This window comes from Pinus tabuliformis, chromosome 5_1 (assembly GCF_031772625.1).
Source record: "Pinus tabuliformis cultivar Carrire ecotype Pingquan chromosome 5_1, CPIR1, whole genome shotgun sequence".
Lineage (NCBI taxonomy): Eukaryota > Viridiplantae > Streptophyta > Pinopsida > Pinales > Pinaceae > Pinus > Pinus tabuliformis.
The window spans coordinates 944,315,012-944,326,918 of NC_142305.1; the positions used below are offsets into that span (position 1 = coordinate 944,315,012).

Below are 11,907 nucleotides of genomic sequence, written 5' to 3' on the forward strand. Positions count from 1 at the left end.
CCAAAATAAGAAGGTTCTGAAGGCCTAATTTCCGAGAGATAGAGGTTCCCAGCAGAAGGCTATACGCCTCTGCCTTGTTATTGGTCATGGTGCCTAAACCCCATTCATAAGATACTATAACTTTCCCTTGAGGATCTTTAATGATCCCACCCGCTCCAGCTTGACCAGGATTATTCTTGGAAGCTCCATCGAACTGGAGGACAGGTCTCCTTTGGTTCTGAATCCACTGGGTGACTTCTTCTTTTGTCCCACGAAGTTTCCAATCCGGGTTGCCTTTCCAGATGCTTGGGTTTTTCGAAGGAGTTGTCCCATACTTAAATTTGCCCATCCACTCTTTTATTTTTGCATCAGACGAGTCCATGTCCACCTGAGTTATACCATTAGCCTCGATAGTTTCTGAGATTAGTGCAGTTGTTTTTGCAATGGTGCTAACTATGCTTGGTTTTTCGTTGTTGAATATACATTTATTCCGGGAGATCCAAATCTGCCAGCAAAGATTTGGGGGAATGCTGTTCCAGAGCCTTGCTGCTAGGGTCTTGCCTTTTTTGCTCTGAGGTAGGAGTTTCCCCCAGTTTTTCTGAAGAAGAGTGATTTGGTTTGGCAACTCACCTGTGTCTAAGGGACTGGTGAGGAGCTTCCAACAAGTTTTGGCGAACGGGCACTCTATGAAAATGTGTATGCTGCTTTCCTCCGCTGCCTTGCACATGCAACAAATAGAGGGACCTTGGATGCCTTTCTTCTTAAGGTTCTCCGCGGTGAGGATTTTGCCATGGAGTAGGGTCCAGTTGAACAGTTTCACCTTTGGTATACTTTCAATTCTCCATGCAACTTTGTGTAGGGGCCATGTATTAACTGCTGAGGTATTTTGAAGAGCTTTGTAACCTTCTTTCACCGTGTATCTTCCACCATTAGGATCCCAAACAAAATTATCCTCAATCTGTTTGTTGGTGGGAGCTGCGCCTGTAAGGGAGGTCTTGAGCTCGGCCCATAGGTTTGCAAGATCCGAGGGTAGGTTAAAGGATCTCCACCCTATCCAAGAGTTGTTCTCCCAAAGAGAGATATCAAAGAGGGTTTTGAGTTTTGCCTCAGTCATCCACCTCTGGAGGGGCCTGAAATTGAGGAGGGATTCCCTTTCATTTGACCCTATTATCCTGTCCTTCCAAATATTAATCTCCTTACCATTACCCGGTACCCTTGATATATAGGATTTGAATTGAGGGAGCATTTTTTTAATCAGTTTCCACATAGGCGTACCCTGCCTATCAATGATGGTTTCAGTGAGGATGTTGCTATTTACCCCGCTCAGGTACTTCTTCTTGATGGCTTCTGTCCACCAGGTTCCTCTTTCATTGAGAATTCGCCAAATTAGCTTGAAGCCCATGGCCATGTTTGCTAGTCTTGGGATTCTGATTCCGAGTCCACCCTTCTCTAGGGGAAGAGTGACCTTGTCCCACTTTACCAGACTAAACTTTTTTGAATTTTGCTTTCCTCCTTGCCACAGGAAACCTCTGATTATCAGCTCCATGTGTTTGTGGATGCTAGCCGGGGCTAAAGTGGTTGCAAATTGATATATTGGGAGAGCTGTGAGAATGGCTTTGATTAGTATTGTTCTGCCCGCCAAGTTTAGCCAGTATACTCCCCAGCTTTGCAGTTTGCCTCTCAATTTTTCAATCAGCTTGACCCAAATCTCTGATTTTAAAGTTTCTTTTGCTAGAGGTAGCCCTAGGTACATAAAGTAAGTCCAATTCCTTTGAGCCGGGATTTCCATTATTGTGGAAATTCTCTGAATTATATGTCTGGGGACGTTCCAAGTATAAATCATGCATTTATGGTTATTTAGCTTGCCTCCAGAGGCTTGCAAAAAAAGGTCTAGAGCTTTTTTGAATCTCCGGGCCATGAGACTTGAGGCACCTCCTATTAATAAAGTGTCATCTGCAAACAGGGAGTGATTGATCCCTTTGACCCCTCTTGCTATTTCAACCCCTGTTATTTCCTTTGTCCTTCGCATATTCTCCAGCTGTAGGCTGAGAGTTTCCGCCATGATAATATAGAAGAAGGGGGAAAGAGGGCACCCCTGTCTCAATCCTCTCGTGCTTTTGAAAGCCTTGCTGGGCCTGCCATTTATAAGGGGGGCCGTCCAATTGTCTGATATGCATTCCATGATCTTGTTGATGAAGAGCTCAGATATCCCGAATTCTTTTAGGACTACCTGGAGGAATGCATGATTCACCCGGTCAAATGCATTTGCCATGTCAAGCTTAATGATCATACCCCTTTCGTTTCTTGATATGCTGCTCTGAATAGCCTCCTGGATAAGGATGACATTATCAGATATTTGCCTCCTGGGAATGAAGCCACCTTGGTTCTCTGAGATGAGGGAGGGGAGCAGATTTTTGAGTCTGTTTGCTAGGATCTTGGTTATGATCTTGTAGGAGACATTACAAAGGGATATGGGGCGGAATCTATCAAAGGATTGGGGATTAGGGTCTTTGGGAATAAGGGCCAGATGGGAGGATTTCATACCACTGCCCATTTTGCATTTAGCGAAGAAGTTTTTAGCCACCCTGATGTAGTCCTTCTTTATGATATCCCAATGAGTCTTATAAAAGTCCACTGTGAAGCCATCGGGCCCCGGAGCCTTGTCCGAGGCCATACTGTATATTGACCCTTCGATTTCTTCCACCGTGAGCTCTTTGTCCAGTTCAGCGTTCTGTTCTTCTGAGATTTTGTTTTTCAAATTTTTTAAGAAGTCCAGGTTGAGCATGTGATGCGGATCAGCGGTTAAGAGGTTTTGGAAGTGCTGAGTTGCTGCCTCCCTAATCTCCTCTTGATCTTTTATCTCTACACCTTCCACTGCTATTTTTTCGATATTGTTTCCAACTCTTCTTAGTTTCAGGCTGTTATGGAAAAAGGATGTGTTGCGGTCTCCCGATTTGAGCCAAAGGCATCTTGATTTTTGCCTTTGCTCCTCTTCCTCTTTTCTATTCTGCTTGCACATCTCCTTGTACAATTCGTTTTCTTTTGCTTGGTCTTCCTCCGTTTCTTGTCTGGTTTCCTTTTCTAGATTCCATAGTGTTAGTTTTGCTTGGAGTTCAGATTTCTTTTTACTTTCTTCTTTTGCTTTGTCTCTTGCCCAATTTTTGATTGCAATCCGAAGGAGCTTGAGCTTGGTTTCCCATATGAAGTGAGGGGAGCCTAATATTTCAGTTGCCCACTGCGCTTTTATCAGAGGTTTGAAGTCCTCGCATTTGTCCCAGGCTCTGTTGTATTTAAACGGGAGCGGACCCATATTCCTCCCCTTATCCATTTTCAGTGCCACTGGTTTATGATCTGAGATATACCCTTGAATGATGAAGCTTTGGATGCTTGTGAAATTAGCCACTATTGTCTCTTGGACCAGAATACGATCCAGCCTTTCTTTTATGTTGTTCCTTCCTGTTCGCTTATTTGACCATGTGAAGCGCCCATTCTGAGGCTGTATGTCCACCAGATTATGAGCTTGTATGATTTCTTCAAGGGCATCTCTTGAGGGATCTGCCAAGAAATTCCCTCCTATCTTTTCTTCTGCATTTCTGATTAGATTCATATCACCTCCCAAGCAGATGTTTATTCTTTGGGCGTCCATTAGATCAGATGAGATTGACTCCCAACAAATGGCTTTTTCTCTGTAGTGAGGGGGGGCGTACACATTGTAAATGGTGTATTCTTCTGTTGATGCTATGTTTTGTATGTCTGTTCTGATCCACCATCTGCTTTGCCTGTAGTCTTTGAGCTTCCATTTGTTCTTATCCCAGAGCGTCCCTAAGCCTCCTGAGGCTCCTGCTGCACTTACTGCTGTTCCCTCATATATGTTGCTTTTTTTCAAACTGCTTTGGAATTCCTGCTCGGTGATTTTGGTCTCCTGGAGAAGGAGGATGTCCGGATGTTCTGATTTTAGTAGGTCTCGGACTGCATTTACTTTAAGGGAGGAGCCCATCCCCCTACAATTCCAAGAGACCAGATTCATCATTTATGTTTTGTGTGGGCCCCGCCTTTCTCTTTCGTTCTCTCCCCGCTTCCTTTAGATTTGTCTAGGAATGTATCCATTGGTTGTTGGGTCCCTGTGGCCATCTCTTTGGCAGCTGTCTCATCCCTTATTTCTTTATTGGATTTTCTTCCCACTTTTCTTGGAGGGTCGATGGAAGAGCTAGTTTCCTTAGACTTGTTTCTTGTTAAGATTCTTTCTGCTGTTGGAGGAGGAGAGGTTGGGTGAGGAGATTCAGGAGGAACAAAGGGGGCTCTTGGTGAAGGAGGGGGGGAAGGGGGTTCTTCAGTGGACAGGGTTTCGAAAGGGTTGGAGGATGAGAGGAAAGGAGGGCCAGATCCGGAGGGATGAGAAGGGGAGGGTGGGGTTTCTGGAGGTGGTTTAGAGATACTCGATGGAGGAGGGTTTGATTTCTTTTTCTTGACTGTTTCCCATGCTTCTTTCGGAGCTTCAGTGTTAGTTTCAGATACATTTAACTTAGATTTAGTACATCGGTTTGCAAAATGCCCATATTCATGACATACCTTGCACTTGAACGGTAGTTGCTCGTAGTCCACTTGCTGTATGTGCGTCCACTGGTCGACTTTGAGCTTGATTGCTTCTGGCAGCCCCTTTCCCAGATCAACTTCCACACAGATCCTTGCGCATGCGTGCATATTCTCTTTTGGTTCCGATCTATCGATATATTTGCCCACTGCGTTTCCAATGGCTTTTACAGATTCGTCACCCCAGCAGTGGAGCGGCAGGTGCGGGAGGCGGACCCAAACAGGAACAGCATTGGGGACGTCCATCTCTGGGTCAAAATCAGGGGTCCATCTGTTCAAATAGAGGCCTCTAGTGTCCATGAAGTAAGGACCATTTCTGAAAATGAGGTTCCGATCCTCCGTTGTTTCGAAGAGGAAAGTGAAAAACCCTCTTCCACAGAACCTTATTGCTATCTTTCCTTGAACCATCGAGTTCCAGTTCCTTTCTACCCATCGTTGAACTGTGCGAGGAGAGGGCCATAGTCCGGTAAACTGGCCAACCAGGCCCCGGTCAGCTAAGGCTACTGCAGCTCTCCTCGGGAGGGCGGGAGGGAGCGAGACTTCCGGTATTTCATCTAGCTTTTTGATGAATCTTGATGCTGTAGGTCTGATTCTTTCTGCAGAGTTCTCTGGAATAAGAGAGGCAAAGGACTTTTCGAGATCCTCGTGTTCCTTATGAGGTGGATCCATTGAAGGCGATGCTTCTGCACCTCTGGCTCTCCTGCGGAGGCGCCAGAGGGAGGGAGAACCCTAGAAGCAGCGCTGCCAGGCGCAAACGCTCAGAGGGGAAGGGATCAGCAGGCAGACGAGGCAGAGGCCCCGGAAAAGAAGGAGGGCAGAGGCCCTGATCTGAGAGAGGGCAGGAGGCCCTGGGCAGAGGGCAGGCGCCGCCGAACAGCAGCGCTGCCAGACACAGGCCCGCGGGGAAGGTTCAGGAGGGAGCCATGGAGGACTCCGGGGCTCAAACGCGCGCTCTCAAAAGTTCAACCTCTTGCCGTTCTTTTTTGGGTACCAAAAAATTATGATATTTTCAAAGGGATCTACTAAGCTTCCATATTTTGAACATTGTATTATTTGCCTCTCAATCACTACACTCTCCTTGCGTTGGCTACATTAGGTATGACTTGGCCAATTGATGCTTTGGCTCTTATAGCTATATGAACATATTTCAACAATTATTCTTAGGCATAACGTGTCTCCATTTGCTTCATATCAGCGCAACCCATAGTTTCTAGTATATCCATCCCTGCCCTTCCCTCATGTAAACCTAAGAGAAAAAGTGGGAGGGGAAGAATAAAGGAATGATCTCACTGGAATGTTGTATGTTTTGAAGGGGGGATAAACCATTAGGTCCTTAAAATACATCTATGTTTAATTCAATGATCCATTTATATTAGAGGGAGGTAACCTCACCCTTTTTTCGTGTTTTCCTTGACGTGTCAAATAATGCACATAGACAAAATTTGTTGAGAGTAACATGTTTAATAATAACCAAAAAGTAAGGGTGGAATAGTAAAGGGAGAAGTGGAATCATACTTTCTCTATACAACTTATATATGCTAAATTATTTCTCATATTGTTCATATGTCATAGAATGGTAAGGACTCCCTAGAATTAAGTCATAATATTTGAGAAGGTGACATCACACTCCATTACATTATCAAAGGGTCTAGTGGAAGAGGTGATGGAGCACTTTTGAGTGATGAGGGTAGGTTGTTTGGACTCCTTGGTTAATCCAAGCTAACATAACCTAGTGATGGGAACTATTTGTAGCTTTAGGCTTCCACAATTTTTTGATATACTAGATTCCTTTGAATGACATTATTCATAATGATGGAAACTAAATTATTCCATGTCTATTATTTTTTAGTGAATGGAGTTTCTTCTTTCTCATCTATGTAATATTTATCTATCGACATTGAATATGATGTAGAGATGGGGTTGGTGACTTCTACATTTATAGAATTATAGAATTATTGTTCAATGAGAAAGGCATGTGCCTTCTTAGTAGTCTTGGTCTAGAGAAGCTAGAGAACGTTCCTTCACTCAACATTAGAATTCCCTTACATTTTTGTCATAGCAGAAGCACTTCCTCTTCAGTTGCGTCATGAGATCATGGTTTGTGTTGGGACTCCTTAAGTTATATCCATTGTTATTCAATTGAACTTTGGAAGAGGCAATTGGTTCATGAGAATAGGAAAATGACTTATTTTGACTAACATGATTAGTTTTAGGTGGCTTAGCATTTCTTTTGAAAGCAAGTTGAAATGTGTGCTTTGGGGAAGTAATAGAGAATGTTTTAGTTCCTTCTTTAAATGTGGAAATAAATAAAAAATGGACTTAACACAGATTTTATTTAGAGTTTTGTACTTCTAGATAGAAGGATATTTTGTTGAAGATGCCAAAAAACCATTAGATGAATTTTCTCAAGATTTGTTGAAGTTGTAACCACTTTTCCAACAAAACATCATTTTACCCTAGTGGTTAGAACCTTTAGGAAATGACATTCTTGAAGTCTTTCCAAATGTCAAAAAGGGGGTCATTGTTGGTTTCCAAATGTAGGGTGTGTGTATTTCACCATGTGAGAGCCTGTTCTTCCATGTGAACTTCAAAAACCATAATCATGTTAGATTTCATTATGTTTTAATAGGTTTTGAAATAAGCTTCCATGTCATGACTCTAAGAAGCAAGATTGCCATTGTTGAGAGCCACATCAAATTTAATCATCAATAATTTGATGTCCATATTGATAGAACTCTAGTGAACAAACAACAATGAGAATTGTCTGATAAATAGAGTGCTGCAATTGAGAAAGTGTTTTTGGACTAATTATGGTTCATGAGTTGTTGGAACATACTAGTCATATCATGCATCATTTTAGCTTAGAAATCCTAACGACTTGGATATTTTTGTTGTATTTTAGTAACAAGGTTTTGTTGAACAATGTGTTATTTGTTGAATCCCTAACAGAGGACTGCAGCATAGAATCCTCCCAAACTTGAGTTCTAAAGCATCCAACATTTCTTCATAAGAATGTTCCACTGATCCAAATGTTTACAAAACCAAAAGCGATCAGTGACGATTAATTACCCTTAAAACATCAAGGCGGTAATGAAATTTACAACAAAACCCACGCTGCAAATGATACATCCAAACCCTATGATACATGAAAACGTGACCAGCTGATTAGACTCAGACCTGAAGGCTAGGTTCAAAAGAAAAGGCAGAGACGAAGTCCAACACATGGTTGGTTCCCGGGCTATAACAAGGAGGTATTTCCTGCCATGAATTCTCCACAATGTTACAGAGCACTAGAAAATGGCAGCGATGGGAACTTATGCAGATCATAATGAAATTATGATATCCAGTGCAGTTGATATCGGCGTTGTTTCCATAGAATTGATGAGACAATGCAGGGGGCATAGCCAATACTTGCACCCACTCAGACTGTGTGTCGTTTAATTCCCAAATCCTGACTGTACAACTTTCAAACAACTCAACTAGAACCACAACCAGGAGACGATCCCCACAGTTGACAATGTCCACAGAATACTCGAATGTTGAGGGCAACAGAGGGGGCAACTCATACCACAACCCCTCTTGTATCCTACAAGCAATTACCTTGGCATTTCTGTCCAGAAAGCATACAATTATTTCTTCACTCTCACCTGAACTAGTCAATACACAGCAAAATTCCTTTGATGGGCCGTATTGTATAGCAGAGGAAGCTACTATGTGACCACTTTTGTCCAAATAGTAAACCCCATTGTCAGGCTCAGCGGCCTCATCATCACTGTTTATATTAAATCGCTTCAAACAGGAGGAGGATTCTGCGCATTCTCTGCTATTCCAGGGAAGCGATGTTAACTGGGACCAGCAATGGCGGGATGATTCATAGACCTTAATTCCCAAAACAGGCATTTCTCCATGTATAACCACAATCTTGAACGAATCATCACACGATGATCTCTGCATCCCGATTGCACGTATGGCCTCACAAGTGATCTCTAGATGCGGTAGCTTGCGACCATGGCCTGTCAGAGGATTGTAAACCATGAGATGTGTAGAGGATTTGAAGCAAATCAGACCGCCTGCAGATGCCACTTCCCTCATATTTCTTCTTTCCATCATGTTAACAGAGCCAGGACGCCGGATATGGTGCCATTTATTGAGCTCTGAATCGTAAACTAGAGCCAAATTAGTAGTAATGGTTGAAGGCACCATATAGAACCAAGGGCGCCTCTCCACCACGAAACAAGCTTTCAGAAAGCTGGGGGAACTCCATCTCTTGCACACTGCCCTATAACGGAACAACATACAGAGTGGCAATCGAGCAATCACTTGTTCTAATATCTCTGGGTGTAGTTGAGACCACAGCATCTCATCCATTAGATCTTTTTTTTTCTAACAGAAAAGTTGAGACCACAGCATCTCATCCATTAGATCTTTTTTTTTCTAACAGAAAAATGTATCTTCGTTGTTTATAAAATTCAAAAGATACAATGTCCAATCATTTTACAGGACATTTTTGTGGATTTTTTTTGTAATGACATCGCAGATTTTAGAAATTACATTTTGATTCTGGCTAATATCTATGAATACTAAAGAAAAACAAAAAGAAGCAGGGCATCAAAACAGAAAACAGAGTCATGGATACCACTGGATTATAAGTACATTTTTTCCATAATGATATCCCAGATTTTGGAAATTACATCTTGATTCTGGCCAATACCTATGAATACTAAAGAAAAACAAAAAGAGGCCAAGCATCAAAACAGGAAAACAGAGTAATGGGATACCACTTGACTACAGGTAGACCTTTTCTGTAATGACATCGCAGATTTTGGAAATTATATCTTGATTCTGGCTAATACCTTTAAATACTAAAGAAAAACCTAAAGACACAAAGCATCAAAACAGAAAAACAGAGTAATGGGATATCACTTGACCATCCATTATTTCTAAAATCTCAAGAAACCTATTCCCAACAAAATTGCCTGTTTTGATAAAAGACCAGGCCAACCATTAAATTCCCTGAAAATGTCTCATTCTCATCCATTGGACCTATTTCTCGACACCTCTTAATATCATTACCGACCACAATCGTTAGAAACATGAGATGGCAACACATATTTCGCTGTTAATCCAAAGCTCCATTGCTCAGATCTGAACATTCATAAAGCCATGATCACAAAGCTGTTAATCCAAAGCTCCATTGCTCAGATCTGAACATTCACAAAGGCATGATCACAAAGCTATTAAGCTTTCACCATTCCAATTCATGGAACGAGGAACCCATATTGTGTGCCCTCCTCCTGCCATGCAGGGTGAGGGTTAAAATCCATGGAAGCCAGGGGCTGCAAGGGACCCATCCATAATGAGCCGCCTTCTTCTTTCGGTGCAGTGGGAAACTGCAGAAGGAATAATGATGGCGCCCCACAGCTTAGATTCAGATACTAACCTCACTCTCAGGTTGGGAACGGAATCCTACTTTTTGCTAGAGCAAAGTGAAAAAGCAAGTTGCGCAAAGTTAAATCAACAATTATTTTTATCTTAAAGCAACTTCCAAAAGGTTCGCGATGTTCTATGCCCTGCATTGTCGACGCAAGTCAGCGAGCCCTCTGAAAAGAAGATTACATCTTTCAAGAGAAGAAGTGGGCCTTTTCATTATATATCTTTGGGAGAGAAAAAGTGGGCCTTTTCATTATATATCTTTGGGACTTGTCTAGGCAGTGACAATTTTGCCCACACTGTGATATGTTTTTGTCAGTTTGAATTTGATGTTTTTTTCTTTTAAAAAAAGTGAAATTGAGAATGTTAAAAAAAATTAATGGGAAGAATGGATTTAGCATTTTTAAAAATTTTGGAAAATTAAAAATTTTGAAGTTTTATATTTGTAATTTGAATTTTTGAAATTTCACAATTGTAATCTAGAAAGAAAGAAGGTTTTTTTTTTTTCCCTAGCTCTTTATCCTAAGTCTGTTTGTGGAACTTATCCATAACAAAAACTTTTATCTCTTCACTGTTTATGGGACATGTGTTAAAACAAATACCCATTTGTTATTTAGTTGCATCTAAGTCTTCTTCGTTTGCACAATATGTCATTGAAGACAACCTTAGGTCAGCTGCACTCTTCCATTTGCTCATTTTTTTTAAATACCTTATGACTCACATTGTACACCATAGCAATTTGCTTCAATATGAACAACCTATGTTTCACTTAACAAGATAGCACAAGGAATTGTACTTTTAATTTTGAATTTGTTTGTAATCAAATGCTTCTGAATTTTCTCAATTTGTTTCCACTGCATGTGGGATGTAATGTTGGGCCACTGTTCACATCCATAGAGAATCACCAGAATCACAAGAAGCCCAAAAAGAGTTCTAGTGGTTTTCCAGTGTCATAACTATGCGTCTTTACACCTATTTTGAAAAACATAAAATATTTTCCAACCCCAAAATTCTTTGTCTTCAAAATAAAACCTATGCTGATTATATTTTTTATTTTTTAAAAAAAACTACTACTTTCATTTTAGAGAAAACCACCATCTATATTTCCAAAAAAAATCCTCTAAAATTTATCCAAAATCCATTATTTTTTTTTTATCGAAATTGCAGCCTCCATGTTAAACGCGGTGAATGAATAGAAATGAGAATGGCAGAAACGCATGTCATGGGTATAATAATAAAGTTGTCTTCTCAACTTTATGGTTTCGCAATCCTTTTGCCATCACTCACTCATGTTGTCTCTGCTTTCCATGGCATCACAACACTAACATTAATAACTCATAACTGATACTTTCATTTTTTTTTTAATCCTGATGGAACTGCTTTCCCACAAAGTAAATCAAAGCTAATGACAAAGAGGAGACAGTACAACTCTTGTATCGAACATATATTATGGCTCCAAGGACAATGTAACCAGAAAGTTGCTACCCTCCAACTTCACTACTTACCTCTCTTCATCCAAAAATATAAAAGTTACAGAGGACGATGCTTTTTTTTCCTTCCTAATAAAGAAAGTTAAAGAGGCCATGCCTTTTTCCAAGAAGGTTAAAATTATTAGAAATGAAATAATTTCATTATATGCCAAACCAACTTTTCACAATGCCCGAGAAATGTAGGGATGGGCAAGTCAATTCCAACATGATGCATTTTCAACTTTGATCACAGTCAAAATTACATCTCAATTATCCTGTGTTACCATAGATATTAAATAATAAATGAAAACTTATTGACAACTTCACAAACCGTTTATAGTAAAGTGAGAATATGTCATAATTATAAATTATGTTATATTTATTAAAGGAGAGGAAAGTGTAAGCCATTAATGATCAGAAATATCAATCTAATTTTTAG

General features: G+C 40.8%; 1 protein-coding gene across 1 annotated transcript; it reads right to left on the bottom strand.

The window, feature by feature from the left end:
* Window positions 1-7,740: 7,740 nt before the first annotated feature.
* Window positions 7,741-8,937, bottom strand: LOC149167891 (F-box only protein 13-like). Its single transcript, XM_089430622.1, has one exon. It carries the CDS (start codon window positions 8,935-8,937, stop codon window positions 7,741-7,743), a length of 1,197 nt encoding a protein of 398 aa, XP_089286748.1.
* Window positions 8,938-11,907: the final 2,970 nt, after the last annotated feature.